This window comes from Gouania willdenowi, chromosome 7 (assembly GCF_900634775.1).
Source record: "Gouania willdenowi chromosome 7, fGouWil2.1, whole genome shotgun sequence".
Lineage (NCBI taxonomy): Eukaryota > Metazoa > Chordata > Actinopteri > Blenniiformes > Gobiesocidae > Gouania > Gouania willdenowi.
The window spans coordinates 27,698,595-27,719,910 of NC_041050.1; the positions used below are offsets into that span (position 1 = coordinate 27,698,595).

At 39.7% G+C, this 21,316-nt stretch overlaps 1 protein-coding gene across 2 annotated transcripts; it reads left to right on the plus strand.

The window, feature by feature from the left end:
- Positions 1–2,128: 2,128 nt before the first annotated feature.
- Positions 2,129–21,292, plus strand: LOC114466857 (protein Wnt-2b). 2 transcript variants are annotated; one of them, XM_028452678.1, is made up of 5 exons: positions 2,129–2,709; positions 5,693–5,913; positions 13,350–13,627; positions 17,163–17,427; positions 20,072–21,292. In XM_028452678.1, exons 1-5 carry the CDS (start codon positions 2,528–2,530, stop codon positions 20,299–20,301), a joined length of 1,176 nt encoding a protein of 391 aa, XP_028308479.1. In that variant the 5' UTR covers positions 2,129–2,527; the 3' UTR covers positions 20,302–21,292. The 2 variants fall into 2 exon arrangements, with proteins under 2 accessions (XP_028308479.1, XP_028308480.1); XM_028452679.1 differs by lacking the exon at positions 2,129–2,709 and adding an exon at positions 5,558–5,597.
- The last annotated feature ends 24 nt before the right edge of the window (positions 21,293–21,316 follow it).

The following is a 21,316-nucleotide window of genomic DNA, read 5'->3' on the forward strand; positions in this document are numbered from 1 at the left end:
AAAGCAGAGGGGACGAGTAACGAAGTACAAAAGCTCCATTACTGTTCTTAAGTAGTTTTTTCTGGTATCTGTACTTTACTTAAGTATTTATTTTTTTGCAAACTTTTTACTTTTACTTCTTACTTTTTAAAACAAATATCTGTACTTTCTACTTCTTAAATTTGAGTTCATTACTTTTAAGATCTTCGAAGATGACGTCACGACGTAAAAAGGCGCAAACCATCAACCGGGAAGCTGCTTGTTAAAGACTTTTCAGCAACACGACTCACTTTTAGACCAAAAATGGCACGTCTCCATTCCAGGAACCTGGAGAACATGATTCTCTTGAGACTAAATGAAAAATGTTGGTAGTTTGAGCTTTTTTCTGTTTGGCAGGACACTTAGTTTAATGGTTAACAATTTCAAGTTAAACTTGAAAGCTTGAAAATGTTAAACTCAAAGCTGCTCTAGGTTTAATTGAGCATGTGCATTTTATCTACAAATTATGTTTAAAATGAGTAACATCTTTAAATTGTTTTAATGTACCTACCAGTTTTCTACAAGTTCTTAAAAAAAAAATAAAAGAAATGGAATTTGCTGGTTTAAAAACTCTGTCTTATTATTGAAGACAATAATTGTTTTACTTTTTTACTTAAGTACATTCAGTAGCATGTACTTTTTTGCTTTTATTCAAGTAAGGGAGCAACCTCAATACATGTTCCCGCACTTTTTTCACAATGATTTAAAAAAAAAAAAAAAAAAAAAAACTTTTCCAAAATGTTTCTAAAATATTTGACCAAATTTTCATGGCTTAGTTCTGAAGCGTTAAAATCTTTTTTTTTTTTTAACGTATGAATTTCCTGGTTTTTAGCGTACGCCAACTGAAGTAACCTTACCTACGCAAAGTTTTATAAATGAGGCGGAGAGTGAATTTGTGAGATCTTGGGATTCTCGCTCAATTTTGCTGCAGGTATGCAGCACTTTCACTTTGCGATAACGCTTAACACCTTTAAGGGTTAACATATTTTAAACATTAAAAATAAAATAGGCTATATTCCCAAAACTTTTCCAAAAGAGTTAAAATATTCCATGACTTTTCAAGACTGGAAAATCAGTTTTTCATATTCCATAACTTTTCCAGGAATTTTATGACCGCAGGGACATTGAATACTTTTACTTTTACTTCAGAGTCACTTTTTATTCAAGTATCTATGCTTTTACTTGAGTACTGAAGACTAGTACTTTTGCCACCTCTGCCGGTCATTTCATTTTTTGTAGTTTCACATTGTCCGTTGATCATTTTAAAACAAAAAATATATATAATTTACTCGGCAATGGTTGAGTGTAGAAATGTAACAAATTACTTTGTTTCTTTTTAAACATACTGAAGTACAAAAACAAAAAATACTGATTCAGAAATATACTTTATTTATTTACATTTTTTTTTATTGCTCATTCAGTTCAGTTTTGTTACTGCTGCAACAGCAAAAAGGTAAACAACATGTGAACATAATGTACCTACATGCATACATACATACCCACATACACATATACCGTTACATATACTTATAAAGAAGAATACATCTACCTACATACATCTACGTACAATACATACATACATATATATATATATATATATATATATATATATATATATATATATATATATATATATATATATATATATATATTAGTTTCCGAGCAATTCCGAAGCATTAGAAAAATTAATTCAATAAAATTTAAATGAAATAAAATAAAATCGTGACCACACAAAAAAGCACCATTATTTCTTGCATATCACAAATTAGTATGATACCGAAATTAGCATCAAGTTCATTCATTAGCATCAAAATCAAGTTTGCAACTCCAGTACCAAGACAACTCCAGCATACATACAAATATACTAGTGAGTCTAAGAAAGAACAAAATAAACAAAGAAATATACTTTAAAAAAAAAGTACCCATAATATCAACTCAATTACAGTCACTTGAGTACTTGTAATCCGTTACTTTCCCTCTGTCTCTGTGTAACATCTTCCAGTCTAACTGTGTAGCCTCTCCTCTGCCCAATGAGTGGAGGATCAGTCAGCCCTCCCTCATCCTTTCTCTCCCTCTCTCAGCCCAGTCTCTGTCCAGCTGCACTAATAAAGCAGGTCCGAGGAGCGCATCCGACCCTACACACAGTCAGCAGCCTGGCCCCATCCTACACCCAGCAACCTGTGGCCCCATCTCTGGCTGACTTGGCCCCTGAACTCAGCCCAAACTGGGGATAAGTGCATTGGAGGGATATAGTAACCGCTGACGGCCAAACTGTGAGCACTTGTTGCTCTTCAGGTAAACGGTGAAAACCACCCGTTGGAGAGTTCTCTGCACGCGCACCGAAAGCGTGCGTCGCACCCACCGTGGAGCCGCTCAGTGGATAATGAGGCCCAACCTGACTTCACATCCAACCCTGTCCTTTAAAGTTGGGAATAATCGTTTTGAAATCTAAATTGCAGTTTTTTCCCCCCTGAGGAACAATTGGAGACTGGTAGAATAGGACAAAGCCATGCTGAGGATGAATAGGATTCTCAGCCTGCGGGCAGCCAGAGTTCAGCGCTGTGCTTTGCCGGGAGCCACGTCACTCTCATCCCGGTCATCTCCGGGCCAAAGCCCCGGTGCCACCTCCAGGATTTACTGTGCGTGTCTGCTGCTGCTGCTCGTCACGCCTCGAGTGGAATCATCGTGGTGGTGAGTGTGCGTTCATCAAACGAGCCAATAAAATAACCTGCTGCTGGGACCTGCATTTATTTAAATGTGCTTTATACCTCAGGAAATAAATACATAAATAATCACGATTAGTTTATTTTTACATATTGTTTCAAGCGTCCTGCTTATTACACAAGCAGAACGAAGGTGATTGTCATGAACACTTTAAAAAGCAAAATCAAATTGTATTTAATTCACAAACATCTTTTTTTTTTTTTAGATAAGTACTGCTGTGCCATAGTCATATGTATCCCTTTTACTCTTAATAGCCCATGTCTTATCTCTATATTAGGTTTTTTTTTTTTTTTTTTTAATGTAATAGAGCTTTAGCTAAAAGGGTTTTACAAGCAATTATTATCCAAAAGTGAGTGCACTGGCATGTAAGTTTACGAGGTAAAGACTGCAAAAAAAAAAAGCTATAAATATGACTTTTTCTTTATTCTTTACATTTACGACTGTTTTTAGTTTTATGCTAAGTTAAATATAGATCTCACATAACAACCCCCCCCCCCCCCCCCAACAAACCTAATTTAGTGAGTCCTGCCTATTTTGGTTGTTACAATTTCTGTGTCATTATTTTTGGCCTGCCATGTTAAGCAATAATAATAGAGCGATAAATGCAATTTATGTGGATGCTGTTGGCTCAGTGCTCGCTCAGCTCAGCTGGAGTCTGCAGATCAGGCAGTCATTAATTCACCAGGTACAGGCACACACACACACACACACACACACACACACACACACACACACACACACACACACACACACACTCTGCAGAGCATAGGTGACGGGTTAGAAAATATCTCATGGCCTGTGCAATAACATACGTGAAAATGTCCATGTGTGTGTTTATAAGAGAGGTGTCTGTGTGTGGGCGGGTATGGGGTGATGGAATGCCCAATAGTTTGTGTAGATTAAAAGCAGTTATGGGGAGACGTCAAGTGTGAGCGTGTGTACGTAATATAGCCTGTGTCTGCAGGCCATAACTGTTTCTGATAGGACATTTTGTGTTTCTTTTACTTTTTCTATTATTTTCCCAAATTTCCTATCGTTATCTCAATCCAGTGAGTAGATAAATGATGATGATGATGATGATGAATCCTATGAATCAGGTCAGTGTAGTTAGAGTACCGCCAAATTATAAAACTATGTATAAATGAACTCAAATGTATGAACAAAACTACTCAGGTAATCCCAATTTCAATGTATGTACCCTTGAGTAACTGTCCAACAGAAATTATAAACCGTTTTTATTAGTCCTGTGTTAAAACTGTGACTACTGTGCAGTCATTGCAGTGCACACTGCGCACGCCAATGGACACGAACAACAATTTACAAAAATATTGGATCTTGTATTTTTATTTTGAATGGTATTGAATCCCGCAGGCATCCAATAATGCTTCTGACCACATTTAGCAATAATTTAGACTTTGATTTGATTTAAAAAAAAATGTGGCTTGATTATATTTTCTTACGTCAATACACCAAAGCAATTTGAAGAAAGTTTCCGCAGCAGCTAACTGAATTTTAAACCTTTATCATCTTGTGTTTAAAAGGCTCCATATGAAATCCAGCCTGTCCATGAGAAAGGCACAGTAAATACCTGTTATGCAGGGTCAATTACATGCAGAGACTGTCAGTACACAGACAGTCTCTTGAATATTGCGCGACAAAAAGAGGACATTTTCAGTGCTCTGTGTTCTTGCACACCACTTGAGGGGTTCTTCAAAGCACATCCACCATTCAAATTGTATATGGATTGTGTCCATGCACTGTATAAAAACACATTCAGTTTGAGTGATTGTGTGTTGAATGTCGTCACGTCAGTTGTGAAGAGTGTGATGAATGGAAGCTGCGTTTTTTTTCGTAATGCATCCTTTTTTCCTTTTCTTTTTCACTTTGTGGCCAAATTCCTGACACAATGTGGGATTTTTCCTCCTATACTGCTTCATCTTTTCACTAACTGCTCAGATTTATTTTTCTGTTTTCTTAAAGTATTATTAGCGAGATCATTCATGCCTGTGTGATTTAAGGTCAGTGGAATTACTAACTCATCTTCTTCCTGTGATCCACGGTGGACCTTCAGGACTTTACTGCTCAGACCTGTGGATAATGATTTACTGTTCTATAAAGTCCTCAAGTCCTCCAGAGACACACAGAGAAAATTAAGTGTGAATTGCTGCTCTGGCACTTTTCCTTTGATGAGCACTCTGTTCTTTTTCCTCCTCTCTAATCCCACTCTGGGGAGTACAGAGTCTCCAGTCTCCATCCTCTCACTGGGCCTCATAAAACACGACCACACAACTACACGCTCCCTGGCCTCCCCTTTGCTGACCCACCAAAGCCCTGCAGCCACAAGGCTGCAAGAGGTCTCATGCAAACACAGGCTTACAAGGAGCGGATCACGATGATCCACCTACGCACAACATTTACAGCGTTGATGGGACATTGTTAAAGTCTTCCTTTATTAAAGTAGACAGAGTTTTGGGAAAGCGTGTAGGAGTGCAGTGAGTATCATGAGAGCAATCAGGCCAAAGACACGAGTAAATGGGTTCTTAGTGTGACAGGGTTATTGGAGGCCCCAGACTTTGTGCTCTGATTTGTGACGACATGATTTCAACTATCCCATTGGGAAACATTTAAACACGCATACACACTCTGGTCTTGTGGGGAGAGGTTAAGTGCTTATTTATTTGGAGAGTGGAGTAAATGGTTTCCACTCCCCTTCTACTCGCAAACCTTAAACTGCTAAGTGTTGTGAACTCTGACTCACAGTGAACTGTTATTGCAGCTCTCTTTCATGCCACTCACCACCTTTGAAAGTGTTTGTCTACTACACATTTATTTAACGAAGAACTCACATTTCAACAGTACTTTATTTTGAAAGCCATTTCAAGTCTTCAGCAGCGATCCACCTGTTCATGCATTCAGATAAACATTGTGTCGTGTTCTTTTCTGTTTTCAGGTACATTGGGGCTTTAGGTGCACGTGTAATATGTGACAACATCCCCGGCTTGGTCAACAAGCAACGTCAACTCTGTCAACGCCACCCTGACATCATGCAGGCCATCGGCGAAGGCACCAAAGAGTGGATCAGAGAGTGCCAGCACCAGTTCAGACATCACCGATGGAACTGCAGCACACTGGATCGTGACCACACCGTTTTTGGGCGTGTCTTACTACGAAGTAAGTTTCTCTTTTACATTCATTTCTGTCTTACAAATAATCACAAAAAATGGGAGTTTTGAAGTGAACCTCTGTGGTTGCTGCCTTATTTCTACAGCCCTATACAATCCATTTTATTTATCGCCAAATTCTATTTTATTTTTTTTCCCCAATTCCGTGTTTTCCACATTCATTTTTAAAAATTCAATTTTTTCAAAATATTTTACCTATTTTTTCAGAAAATATTAGTTTTCAACTCATATGAGGAAACAAAATAAATAATAATTGTGAAAGGAAAACCATAATTAAACAAAAATGAAAATAGAAATGTAATTTAAAACCATGTGTAAACTCCAATTAAAGGTACATATAAGTTGTACTGACATTATTATTCTGACCGCTTCTTTTTACTTGTTTATAATACGTCACATAAAGATGAGCAGCATTAACATGTTACCCAATTTCCCCCCAGGGATCAATAGTTTACTGAATTTGAGCAGGTTTATTGATTCAGTTTCTCAATTCATTTGTTTTTGTTTATTTGTTTTTTTTTTTTCTAGCATGGACATAAAAAAAAACAAAAAACAAAAGGAACAAAAAGACTCTTTGTGTACAAGGAATGTCCTACAGAGAAAAACAGAGATGTTCAAAATAATAGATAACATCCATGTACACTTATAATTGTAATACAATGTCTGCTCAAAAGATCAACTTAATTTAAATTAACCTAATTTACATTATCCTGATGACATCATTCCAGACCGTAATGATTAAACAAAAATAAATGGACACATGGATGTATCAGTTATTTCACCACTAGTGGCCAGAATATTTTACAATATTAAAAGCTATCACTATCATTAACCTACAATGTTTAAGACTCTGGCATCTGTGGTCTCGTCCACAACAACACACAACTTTTTCCCACAGATCTTCTGTAGCACTGATGAGATGTTACTCAAACACTCTGAGCAAGTGAAGCTGACGTTTTTAGGGAGTGCCCCTCGATGTTTGCAGCACTTCACGAGAAATAGGCGGAGCTTCACAGACACATAAAAGTTATGCGAGAACAAGGCTTTACACCGATCTGATTGGCTATATCGGATCGGCCGATATTTTGCATTTAATGCAATTAATGTGCTTGGCTGTAATGTCAAAATTTGCCAATCTGATCAATGACGTCATTGTCGTGATGAAACTTTCTGTAGATCCTCCCATTACAGTGTTTTATCGTCTCATTTACACCAAAGAGTTCCTTGCTTTATGTGACACGGCTTTATTTCACTCGTATTTGTGCACAGAGGTGAAAACCTATGAGCAAACGGCCAAGATGTCTCTGGTTGGAGCGAAGTCTACTGGCTCTGAAAGCAGGAGCAGCGTCTACTGTGTGTGTGTGTGTGTGTTTGTATGTGTGCGTGCTTGTTTTGTTTATTCTCCCGTTTACTTTCGCTTTCATACCAGATACTTTTGTCAGTTTCAGGGTGATAGTGGTCACAGAAGCGTGTGTGCGTGTGTGTGCGCCCACCTCCGCTGTGCACCTGTGAATACGGACTATGAGCAACGGCAGGTTTTCCGATGCCACAGTCAGGAAATATGCGTTTGCTCCTAATGCTGATGCTGATTGAGGTTTCACATAGTTCCAGTGTGGTCTGCCTCCGCAGCTTTGTAGTTGAAGCGATCTTCAGCTTTGCGGTTAACTTCCTTGCTTCACAGCAGTCATTGACATAGGACTCCGGGTTAATTCAACAGCTGCAACGTTTATTTTGCCAATCACTGAAAACGTCATACAGCTTATAATTGATCTGCTCCGATCTCACACGCTCCCTCACTCCGCACATGGTCGAGCAACTAGGGCATTCATTCGCAGTTAAAGGGCCACGCACACACACAGGTGCTGCATGGAAATTCTTTAATTCTTCCACTGTCCCACAGTCACGAGGCTGCGTTTAGGTCCCGAAACATGGTTCCATTTGATTCTCCATGAATCTGTATCAGGTAGTACCGAAGGAATTTGGTCGGTACCTAAAAAATAACAACCTGAATTCATATGATCGGATCACTAATCTGTGATCGGCCCAAAAATCCTGATCGTGTAAAGCCTAGCGGGAACTGGTGGGCTCTGTATTTTGGACTGAGTGATGAGTTGAGTAGTATTTTTAACAGTTTAGACCAGTGGTTTTCAATCTCTTTTGGCCAAAGTAGCCATTTCTCTCATTTCTGAATCCCTTTTTGCAACGACAACATTTTTATCAGAATTCTACGAAAAAACAACGATAGAGCATCATAATGGAATAAATGAGTGATAGCACACATTTTAAAGAATTTCATTGTAAATAAGTGGAGCGAAACAGTATTTAGTGCCTCCTGTATTATATTATTTTTATAGATTTTATCATTTCTAGTCATCTCTCACTTGGTGTGAGACCAAGACTGATCTTTGTATTATCAGATCATGTTCTAATCAAGATCATTTCCATCATCATTATTGCTTTCATTTGTTGATTTTCCACTTTCTCTCTCTCAAGTAGCACCTGTGGTGTCATCGCGTACCCCCATTTGAGAAACACTGGTTTAGACAGTGTTTGGGGTGGCTGCTTCCACATGTGGAAGGGAGGCAGTGCGGGAGGTGAAACCGAATGAGCGTTCCCCATAACAAACGTCCTTCGGTTCACAATGTTTCATTCACATTATGTCACTTTCCGCGTTCACAAATGGATTCTGTTTTCATTGGTCGATTCCGTGATTCTGTTAACGTGGAAATTCTCTGGTCCACCTCTGCTGTCTTCTCTTTCCCTTTTCCCCAGTGTCCTTTTCCCCTCGCTCTGCTCTTTCTCCAACTTTCCCTTCTCTACTTAAGTTGCTGCTTTGTGTTTATAGTCACTAATGGACTGTTGTAATGCCTTATGCCTCGTCAATAAACACACCAGGCTTTGAGACGTGGGTTCATCCTCAAGTTGTTTTTCCACTTCTGCCAGACCTCTCCGCTTTGTAACACTGTCATGTATCCGCACGCATGTTCACATGAATACCTTGCGTCAGAGCATCTAGAATCCCATTGTAGCATCAGTCGTGGAAATGGACAGCTGCAGTAGTATCTCTGTTGTGAACAGATCTCTATAGGAGTTACCTGTCGAGCAGCTGATATACAGCAGATGTGCACCTGCTAATTCCTAAAGGAAAAGTGTGTCCATCATGCTTAAATTTGAGGATTTTTTTTTAAAACGGTGAAGGCATCTCATCCATGAGACCAAGTGTGGCATTTGCTGCTGTAATCAAGGAAAAAAATACACAATAGTTAATAAACTTTACAAGTTGGTGACATACCTGCCTTTCACCATCATCCCAGGCATGTGTGGGGGCTGATACAGAGATGGACAATATGTGTTTGGAGCGGGTGGAAAAAGGAATAAACAGTAATAAAAATGTAAATATTTAGAGAGATTTTCACACTGTCAGACAAACTGCACTGGTTTGAAAGATGAGCAACATTGTCCTCACGCAATCCACCACCATCACCACCAACTTCCCTGTTTTGACACTAAATCAGACTCTAGTACAGGGCTTTCCAACAAGGGGCTCGCAAGGTACCGGTAGCTCGCAGGCCCTCAATAAGTAGCTCGCCAAGCAAATCCAAAATCTAAAAAAATTAAAGAAAGAAAATAAAAATAATCTACCCTATGCATAAACAAAATTTCACTCATAGCAAACTCTGTCTACTTACTACAACACTAGATCTATCTGACCATCACCACCACCACCACCTCTCCCATCCCAAAATGAATATCAACCAATCACGTTTGAGTAACAGTAACACAAACCGGAAGCTAATGCTAATATTTCTGAGCCGAACGGGAACGCAATTAAAAAACAAACTTGGATTTAATTTTTAACGGGACTGAAGCTAGCAAACAACTAGGGCCAAGTGTAAAAGACAGGTGGGTGTGCTTGATTTGTGGGACGAACGGCAGCAATTGTTGTTCATGAAACCAGTGAAGGGAGCTGAGGCTGCAACTGAATCGTCATTCAAAGTGGCCCATCATTTAGCGAAGAAAAAAAAACCTTTTACAGATGGGGTTTTTGTCAAGGATGCAATGACTCTCGTGGCTAATTTGTTGTTCAAAGATCACAAAAATTGCCCTGAAATCCTGTCTGCTGAATAAGAAGTGCAGTTAGGCGCAAATACCATGGCAAGGAGAGTTTCTGCGCTCTCACAGGACGCAAAGAAGCAGTTGGAACATTACATAGGCATGTGCAAATGGTTTTCAATTTAATGCGATGAATCAGTGGACTTAAGTGACACAGCTCAGTTGGTGGTTTTCAGAAGAATGGTGTTTGATGGCTTCTCCATTAAAGAGAAATTTCTTACTCTGCTTTGAAAACAACAAGAGCTCTGGACATTTACAACGTAGTGAAGAACTACTTTGCCGAAAATTATGTGCCATTAGAAACATTGGTGTCAATAACAACTGATGGATGCCTGGCCATGACAGGGAGCCATAGTGGCTTCATTGCAAACTGCATAAGCAGACATTAAACAACCTGAATTGTGAATTGCAAGGCAAGGGCAAGACAGTCAATGGCATGGTTAGTGCTGTCAAGACTTTCAAGGCAAAACTGGGCATGTTTCTCCAACAAGTGAAGAATAGGAAGATGCAGCACTTCCCCTCTGTGCTCAAAATGCTAGAAGAAAATCATGCTGCATCTGGTGCCATGTCACTTATTGAGAATGTTTGGGATGCTCTGGATCAACGTATGCGACAGCGTGTTGCAGTTCCTGCCAATATCCAGCAACTTCGCACAGCCATTGCAGAGGAGTGGACTAACATTCCACAGGCCATAAACAACAATCTCATCAACTCTATGCGAAAGAGATGCATTGCACTGTGTGAGACCCAGACCCACCCAATAAAGCAAAACTGCACATTTCAGGGTGGCCTTTTTTTGTGGCCACCCTGAGGCACACCTGTGCAATAATTATGCTGTCTAATCAGCATCTTGATATGCTACACCTGTGAGGTGTGATGGATTATCTGTGCAAAAGAGAAGCACTCACTAACACAGATTAAGACAGATTTGTGAACAATAGTTGGGAGAAATATGTGTATACATAAAATGTTTTAGATCTTTGAGTTCAGCTCATTGAAAATAAGAGCGAAAACAAAAGTGTTGCGTTTATATTTGGCCGTGGCTATTGATACGGAATCGTATCAAAAGACTGCCAGTCTATGCATACGCAGCGCCCCTCATTGGCTAGTTTAGGTGACGTGATAGGTGCACTACGTGACTTAAAGTTTCGTCAGTTTTATTTTAGCTCATATTTATTTTTAGCTACCCTAACTAGCTAACCCTTTAATTTTAGCCCTAACCCTAAATAAAAAAAAGATTTCTAGAAATCACTGCTCAGGTGTTATGAGAGCCCAGGTTGCTCTGATGGTGGCCTTCACCTCTTCCGCATTGTTGGTTCTAGCGTCTCGCATCTTCCTCTTCACAATACCCCATAGATTTTCAATGGGGTTAAGGTCAGGCTAAGTTTGCTGGCCAATCAAGAACAGGGATACCGTGGTCCTTAAACAGGTACTGGTAGCTTTGGCACTGTGTTCAGGTGCCAAGTCCTGTTGGAAAATGAAATCTGCATCGTATCGTTCTTTAGTAATATTCAAATTTTCTGAGAGACTAAATTTGGGGTTTTCATTAGTTGTCAGTTATAATCATCAACATTAAAAGAACACTTGAGATATGTCAGTCTGTGTGAAATGAATGTATACATTATACAAGTTTCACTTTTTGAATGGAATTAGTGAAATAAATCAACTTTTTGATGATATTCTAATTATATGACCAGCATCTGTAGAATGCGAAAACAGAGACTGACAAATAATGCCAGTCTAAATCAAAACCAAATCATGTCATCATCATACAAAATTTTACATATGGACAAATAAAGACACAAACGGACAGTAAAATTTACAAGATCAATGCTCAGATTTATTCAATATTATAAATGAATAATAAATTATAAATAATTATAAATGAATGTTGATAATGTGGTTCTCAGATCAGACCATCACATTTATGCGGCCCCCACTGTGATGAAAGTTGCGCATGCATTAATGATAGGTGTGTGTGTGTGTGTGTGTGTGTGTGTGTGTGTGTGTGTGTGTGAGAGTGTGTGTTTGAAAGACTGTACACTGTCCAGTGCTTCCACATTACCACTTTTACACTTGTACACATTTTAACTGGTGCTGACAGCTGCACTTTAGGGACTTAAAAGTTTATTGTCTTAGTCATTATAATGCAGAAAAACACAAATTACATACTGGGTGTGAACAGACCGGTAATTCTTTTGGAAGTGAAGGCGCTTAAAAAATGAAAGACATTACAGTTACTCGATAAATCACTGAAGTGTGGGTGTATGCTGAGCAGAACTGAATTACGTAACTTGATAGTCAATCATTAAAATTACATGCCTTGGGGAGCTCAAATGTCATATTCATCAATCTTTTATATGCATTTATTTAGGGGACCTGTTCCAGGTTAGGACAGAAGGCAGGATACACACAGAGGCAGACGGACACGCCTTCCCTTCAATTAATATTTCAGACTTTCAGTATAACTGTATCTGTTAATAGAAAGAAAACACGGAACAAAAACCATACAAGTTCCATCAATCAGTAACTTAATTTGTCTCTAATAGGGATGATTCAGTGTGCAAAAATATGGGGAGCATAAAAACATACAAGCTGCAATAAAACACAAATAAGAAAATGAAAACAAATAGTAATGCAATGGATGCATTGAAAACACAAGGTAAAGAGAGACAAATATAAATCCAGTAAAGAAACTAACAAAAACTATCAGACCAACTGATGGGACCATAACAAAAAACTGATTTTATGTGTTTTTATTCTGACTTGGTATGGAATCAAGCCATTGTTTAATGTTTTTCTTTGCAATTGGTGCTGCTAAATAAAGGTTTGCTGTAAACAGGCATGTGTTTAGGGCTTTCTCAGTCATGTTTTACATTTACTGCATAAAGCAACTGTGACCAAACCTTGTATTTACGGTAATTCTCCCTGCATCTTTGTCCACACAATAGATGAGTCATGTGAAAACCTTAAGAGACCAGGAGAGAACGGATGAGCAGACCAATGGTTGATAAGGCTGTCATGACATCACCTTGGTGCAGATTAATGGGGTATCACTGTGTCTGCATTTAAACAATTTATGTGAGCAGAAGAGAGCCCTGCAGCTTGGCCTATTTCCATGATAATATTTAGCCTGATATGCCCTGTCCTGTTGTCTCGCACCCTGGCCTTGTCGTGGCATTATGTGCATCTACGTGCATGAAAACACGTAGTCTGCAATGCTTGAGTTGTTAGCAGTTGGAGAATCTGTTGTGTTTTTAAGTAAGTGCAGTCCTTGTGCTCAGAAAAGGTTTTTCTCTCTCTTTCTCTCAGGCAGTCGTGAAGCAGCATTTGTCTACGCCATCTCATCGGCTGGAGTGGTGTATGCGCTCACTCGCGCTTGCAGCCAGGGGGAGCTTAAGACGTGCAACTGCGACCCGGACAAACGTGGACGGTTCAGCGACGAGAGGGGAGAGTTTGACTGGGGCGGCTGTAGCGACAACATCAGCTATGGGATCAAGTTCGCCAAAGCCTTCATTGATGCCAAAGAAAAAACAGCCTGGGATGCTCGAGCACTCATGAACTTGCACAACAACCGCTGTGGCAGAACAGTAAGTGTATGTTTATAATACACCAAAAGAACCTACAACCCAAAGTATTGGTTTTCAGGGATTTTTCCGAGTCACGAAAGGCCTTGCTTATGCATTTTTCCACATTGTTATATTTTGTTGCCAAACACCATTTCTTATATTAAAAATACCACATTTTTTAATGATTCTATTCTAACCTTGATTCAACTTTCTCTGATTGCATTTCACAATGAGAAACTGCAGAGGAAGTATGTTTTTTTCTATAGTGTGGAAGGGATTTTCTACTCACTTTTCCTGAGATAAAAGAAAAGATATTATGACTCGCTGGAGGGATTGTTCTCAACATTGTTGCCAAACTCTTCAGATTACTTTCCCATCTGGCTGATGGCCAAAGTTGATGCAATGTCCTAAACCTCCTGATTTCATCAGAAGTTAAAGAGACTCACAAAATCTCTGCAGAGATGGATAAAAAAAAAAGTTAAATCCCAAAACTTGAACACAGCACCAGCATTAAGAGAGCAGATCGTTTCTGTTCAAATTTATTTGAGCAAGACTTTTTGTGAAAATCCTTGTTTGAGTGCTGGTACAACTTCTTTACATCAATACATCTTCTTAATGCTTTAATCCATGTGGGACCTTACAGGATCCTGAGTCCTAGTCCTTGTCTGAGTGGGTTGTGATTGCCATGGTGCATCTTCAGAACAAGAGCGCAAACCTAACCCTAGCGCCCAATATCCTCTTCTCCAGATATTCAGAATTTTTTAAAATCTCGTTCAAATAGGCCTGGGCCGATAACAGATTTTGCTGGACGATATATTGTCCCACAAATTATTGCCGGTAAACGATATTATTGTCACAGCAAAATCACCACTAACGTAATGATAACATATCCTAATAATGCAAGTACGCTCTTTCAAATGTAATCAACCTGCATTTCTCATTAGTATTTTTTTACCATTGTAATTGGAATGTCAAGAACAAATTGCACTTTAACTCATTCAGTGCCAGCCATTTTCAGAATTTCTATCCCCTTCAGTGCCAGCCGTTTTTGAGCATTTGACTGATACTGTATTTTGGCCGTCCTCCAAGTCTCTCCCCCATCATTCTCCACACGCAACTTCCTCTTCCTCCCAGACATGACGAGTGTCACAGCTTGCCCCGTTTTTTGATTGTTTTCTCTCACCATCGCTACACTCTCAATAGTCCACTTAGTTCCACACATGCTCTGGTCGAGTGTGAGCTGCTGGGAACTTCAGCATCAACTCTCGTAGCGCCATTTTCTGTCTCGAAAACTCCTTTCCTCTCCCTCTGAGCTCTGCCCATCACGGGTGATCTCTCATCCAAACGCTGCTAGCACCTACATGTCACCTATTATTTTGCTATCTGGCTCACAGAATGTTTTGCTTACTGTATTTTGTATCTGCCCCGTCCCACCCCGGCAATCACACAGCCGTAACTTCCTCTTCCTCCCAACACGCAGAGATGACCCGTTTGGCCCGGTTAGTTGATGGTTTTATCTCACAATCGCAACATTATCAATAATCCACTCAGGTCCACACATGACCTGTGTTAGTATGTGGTGCTGTGAGCTGCTGGATACTTCACAGTATCACTTCATAGCGCCATAATCTCCCTCGTCCCTGCTTCTTCCTCCTTAGATAATGGTAGCATCAGTGGCTAATCTCACATCTAAAGGTGCGCTACTGCCACCTTCAGGGCACAGTTGGTCACTACATCACACTACAGCTTAGATATTCATGAAGGACCTCTGCCAGGGTGTATTCTGGTAATCTCCGTGATAAAACGCAATTTTTAAAACGCGAGTTTTCTCATCAATGGCACGGAGCGTTTGGATTTGAAATGACGAATTATCTCGTCAATGGCACTGAGTTAATAAATAAGAAAAAAACACCTAAAACGCAAAACCAGACTACACCAAAACAATAAATAAAATGGTTTATCAAGTCTCTCTCAAAAAAAATCACATTTGCAATAAATAATAAACATTGAGGCACAGAGGTATATAGTTGTACATTCCTTAACGGGTAACACTTCCAATCCAGTTTGAACTTTAGTAAACAACGCTGGTACGAGGCTCCGTTGGTATGAGGCTCCACTGCTTCACAGGCCGCTGTGTGTAGTCAGCGTAGCAATCCTATGCTACGTAGTAGGTCCAGAGTTGCCGCATCTACCGGACTAACTTTTTGATTGCCTGGCGGTGGAATACTATTTTAGAGAACTTATTAGAACAGTTATCATCATAACTGTATCATCATTTGTTTCATTTTTATTTACCGTCCGGTTAAATGATTTATCAATTATTGGCCCAGGCCTACGTTCAAATACACGATCCGGAAATGATCCGAAAGAAAATTGGTGGGGTAATTGAAGAATCAACCTGGAGTCAAGATCTGAATTTTTGAAATTCAATGGGATCTTCCATAAGATAAAGTCTATCTTTGGTTAAAATTTTGTCAAAATCTGTGAACTATTTTTTGACATAATCCTGCTAACAGACAAACAAACAGATAAATAAATGCCAGTGAAAATATTACCTCCTTGGCGGAAGTAATGAGGGGATGAATATTGAGCTATTGGCAAACAGGGCAATATTCTTTAAAACTTAGCTCTAATTTTATTTACAGTACCTTTCCTCCAGCTCTGAATAAATTACATATTTTCAACAATAAGTGAAGTGTGGACCTGAGTTAATATAAGACAGACTGAACACTATTCTTCCACCCGATGGTATGTAGCTAACGGCAAAATGTAAAGCAGTGTGTTTAATGAAGTTTCCGATCATTCCACTACCCCCCATTTCCACTGGATGCGTAACAATTGATACGTTTCTATTTTAGTCATTGTGTCAGTTTCCAGCGGATGCGCTGCGTCAGCTCCGGAATTATTCTGGTAATCTGGTGCCAGAGCATGGCAGATAAACTCAGGAAAGAACTGATGGTTTTGTGGTTCTCTTTAATAGAGACTGGAACTCACTGGATCGTGCGATTACGCATTAATTCACGAAATCTCGTGAGTCATTGCAATTCCCGCTGTTTGGCGCATCACAGACGCAGCCGGTGGGTATTGAGGGAAAGCAGAGCACAGAGACGTTCTCGTTCCGGAACCATTGCGCATCCAGTGGAAATTCGGAAGTAGAAGTAGGTTTGTGAAATCCAACAGTGATGTTAGATGCGGAGGTTTTTTTTGTTCAAGTTAGACATTAAGGCGCTGCACTGGCTTTTTAATCATGCATTTATGCACTCTCCTTTGTGCACAAGCATATGCTACTGAAGAATATTTGTTATTGAGTTTTATGTGCGAAAGCACCAATACGGAGGTTATTTTTATGTACCAGTGGCCATATAAGAGTTTGAAGCACATTGATTCCAATAAAAATAGGAATGCTCTAATACTTTTCTTGATATTGCATACTTTTGAGTAAGACTACAAGCTACGTGCTTGCAAAATGTGGAAATGTTTATTTCATGTAATTTTGGGGGGAAAAAAAACAATCCTTAATTAATATCCTAAACATTCCTTTCCCTTCTTTGTTCAGGCAGTGAAGCGGTTCATGAAGTTGGAGTGCAAATGTCATGGAGTGAGTGGTTCCTGTACGTTACGGACGTGTTGGATGGCCATGTCGGACTTTAGGAAGACTGGCGACTACTTGAGGCGCAAGTACAACGGGGCCATCGAGGTGACGATGAATCAGGACGGTACAGGTTTTGCTGTAGCAAACAAAGCCTTCAGAAAGGCCACCAAGAATGACCTGGTCTACTTTGAGAACTCTCCGGATTATTGCCTGCAAGACAAAGCAGCAGGTAAGACAGCAGAGGAAGGGAGCCTGAAAGACGGAGGAGCAATATCTCATGAATGTTGATGGATTGCCCCAAATGTGTTATGTTTTCAGGGTGTTATGGGTGTGTTGTGTGTCCGTTCATGCATGACTTGTGTGTGTGTGTGTGTGTGTGTGTGTGTGTAATGGTGGTCAGATAACAGCTACCTTCTTCCCGTGTGATGTCTGTGGAAGCTAATATCCTTGTACCCTTGGGACATGGTCCGTCTTTAACCACCTGACCTCTGTCAGTCTCCATCAGCATGCACACAAACACACACCTAAAGACACACACAACCTAGTAGTCAGTGAATGTTTTCGGGCTAATAATTTATAGACTTCTAACACAACAAAAACATTGTTGAACAATTACGTTTTTTTTGACATCCGACTTCAACTCCTCCATCTCGAGGAAACTCTGTCCAATTCTTTCTCATCCTTGCTTTCTTTGTTTCTTCTCTTCCCTCATCTTCTCATTCATCCCCCTCTTTCTCACCTTCACAGTGGAATCTGCAGCCTAGGGACACAAGCAGCTAATTTAGGGGGGGAAAAAAATCACCTCTTTCTGTCTGTCACAGTCTCTGTCCCTCTCTGTCTGTCTGAACTAAGCGTAGCTGGAGGGCAGAGTGGGCCCCTGAGTATGAGAGCCTGTCTGTCTGTCACGCTCCACTGTCCATTTAACACACACACACACACACACACACACACACACACACACACACACACACACACACACACACACACACACACACACACACACACACACACACACACACACACACATACAAAGTGGCTTCAAAGGGAGCAGTGCCTTGGGAAAGGCAGAATAACTATAGGCCACTCTACCAACACTGCATAGTTGTGTGTGTGAATCTGTTGTTCTACGGGCAGCTTGTTGTGATAGGTAGCGGTTCTTACAGGGAGCTTCTCACACCAAATATAAGCACCAATCTCTGTGGGGAATGACATCCACATTCACCAAATATCATGGCATTAGGTAATACCCGAACTGCTGAACGCCATGGGGCATTCAATGCCGATGGTACATCTAATGAAACAGGGATCTTGAAAGTTTATTACCTTCGCCAAGGATTATTTATTTGTTCGTTTGTCTGTTAGCTGAATTACATCAAAAATACTCAATGGATTTGGAAAATATTTTAACCAAAGATAGATCTCAGGCTATGGAAGATTACATTCTTCCATGATGTAAAATGTATGATCCAGATAATTGCAAATATCTTGCAACTTGCACTTGGATATTTGGCTATATTTGTCAAAATTAGGGATTTAGAGGATTCCATTTACAATTTTGCTTCTGAAAGGTATTCTAAACTTAGTAATTCAATGTTTTCCGCAATTGGGATTGTACTAGGGCTTGAGGATTATGGCCAAAATCATTTGAATTTGAATCACAATTATTCATCATGTTAGGAAAAAGATCTGTATTTTTATTTAACTACTTTTTAACAAACAATATATGAATAATTTAGAGTGCAAAAGAAAAGCGTTAAACAAGAATAATGATAACAATTGTTTTTTGTTTACTATGGGCTAACTATAATTACTCTATCACAGAGTGCGACTCTTTGAAAACAATATTACAGCATTTAAAGAAAAGTTAAGAACATTAGACTTAAGCGTACAGGTTTTGAGCCAGAAACACCAGCCTGTTAATATTTTCTGTCTTGAGTGTCCGATGTATTAACTAATTAATACTTACTGATTAGGTACTTATGTCAATCAACTTATGGATGCGTGTCGACACGTGCAACAAGAGTGCCCTCCCCATCTCAAGGAACCCTAAAACGCTTTAGTTTTTTAGTTGTCATTTTGACTGAAAAGCTGCTAAATGATCCTAAATGCTTCATGATCCTAAATGCTTCACCTCTCATAGAACTCAATGGACTAAAAGGGGCGATTTACGTCATCAATGACGTCATTTCAACATGGCGGTGCACAGACTCTCAAATGTAAAGTAGTCCCATTTTTTAAAAGTTAATAAAACGAATATGGAGCAAAATAATGCGTTTTGTTAGGGTTAGATCTTCTAATATGAACATTTGAAAGGTTTTAGGTCACATTTGTAAAAACAGTAGAGGATCCCTTTAAGGTAGCTTAATGAAGCCTTAATCATGTGTTCTACCCCCGGTGGTTGGCTGACTACTGGGATTGAGAAAGTGCCTTGTTTGATATGCAGCAGTGCCGCATTTTAAATGTAAAAATTGGTAGCAAATAGGATTTATTTTTTGAATTTTTCAAAGAAATTTTGTTGTAGTTTTCTTTAGGCTTGAATAAACGGTTACTAATTTTATAATACCATTACATTATATGGGGTCACTCCGTGATGCACTGGTGGGAATTGCTGCCTCTCAGTCCAGGGATCAAGGCCCCAACTTGTCTCTGTCAAACCGCACCAGTTATTTGGTAGTGTGAGTTTTTTGGGGATATATTTAATACTGTTTTATAACCTATAATAACAATAAATATTGCTTGAGGTCATAGACACTGTCAAAACTAAACTAGAAGTGTAAGATTTAGCAGCAACATTCCTCATTTAACAGTACAAAAACTGGCTGGTAATTTGAGCATGTTGAGTTTTCAGGTAACTCCTTATTTCTTGTTTACAGGTTCTTTGGGCACTGCTGGACGAGTCTGCAACAAGACATCTCGTGGGACAGACGGATGTGAAGTAATGTGCTGCGGTCGAGGCTACGACACCATGAGAGTCAAACAAATCACGAAATGCGAGTGCAAGTTCAAATGGTGCTGTGCGGTGGAGTGTAAAGATTGCGAGGAAGCAGTGGACATACATACGTGCAAGGCCCCGAAACGAGCAGAATGGTTGGATCAGACCTGAAGACGCGTCCCCGCTCTGTTTCCTGTTATACAGCCCCTACCCTTCCAAATTTTGTGGGCCATCCTGTGGAACATGGCATTCTGGGAAAGTTTGTCCAAAAGTGCTCTGCGTCTCCGCCCTCCTCTGTTACTTTGTCTCATTGCATGGCTTTTGTACCAGTGTCTGTGAAAGCACTAGAATTCACTACCCCTCAAGATGAATTATTATCCTTTAGCCCCTATTTGTGAACTTCCACCTCACCAGACCGCTGGGATCAGCTGAAGAAAATCAAGAGTGACATATGCACTTCAAGTGGATAAGACTGTATTTTATCACATCATATGGACATTCTCCAACCACGTGGTCCTGAGTGAAAATGAGTTGCTGCTTTCCTGTTGCTTTGAGGATACAAGAATACAATACAAGAATTGAGCCTTCAAACGTATCCAGTATTATTGTATAAACATCATGTACGGTACTGATTTTGTTTCATTTTGGGGAAAATACACTTTTGTACACCAAAAAGGTACTTTTGGTAGACAAAACATTGAACGTTGGGAAACAGTTTTGTAAGTGCAATTTTAGGAGTAGACATCCAAGAATGAGCTTGGGTTTGAGTGACCAAGCCAAAGTTGAAGAGGAAGACTACCAGTTGACAGGAAGATGGACAGCAGGCGAATAAACGGATGCGTTGTTGGAACTTTGAATGCAACTTTCAAAAAAGTTGAAAGGAATTTATTTAATGTGTTAAGGGTTGTTTCATATCTCATCTGTGGATGAGGCTGCACTACTTTGGCTGACACAAGGCGAGGGAGGAGCACTCCAGTTACTGTGACGATACAGCGTGCAAATGGCAAACTGCTGGAAGAAGAGTAAAACGGCCCTGAAGGCCACGCAAAGTCACACCGGAAGATCTCAACTTCTTCGGCTCTTCGCTTGCTTGTATTACAATGTGTAAATTGCTTTATCTAAACAGATGTCAAATGAAATATATGTTTGTACGACAATGGGATCTTTGGTAGTTTTCTTATTCAAT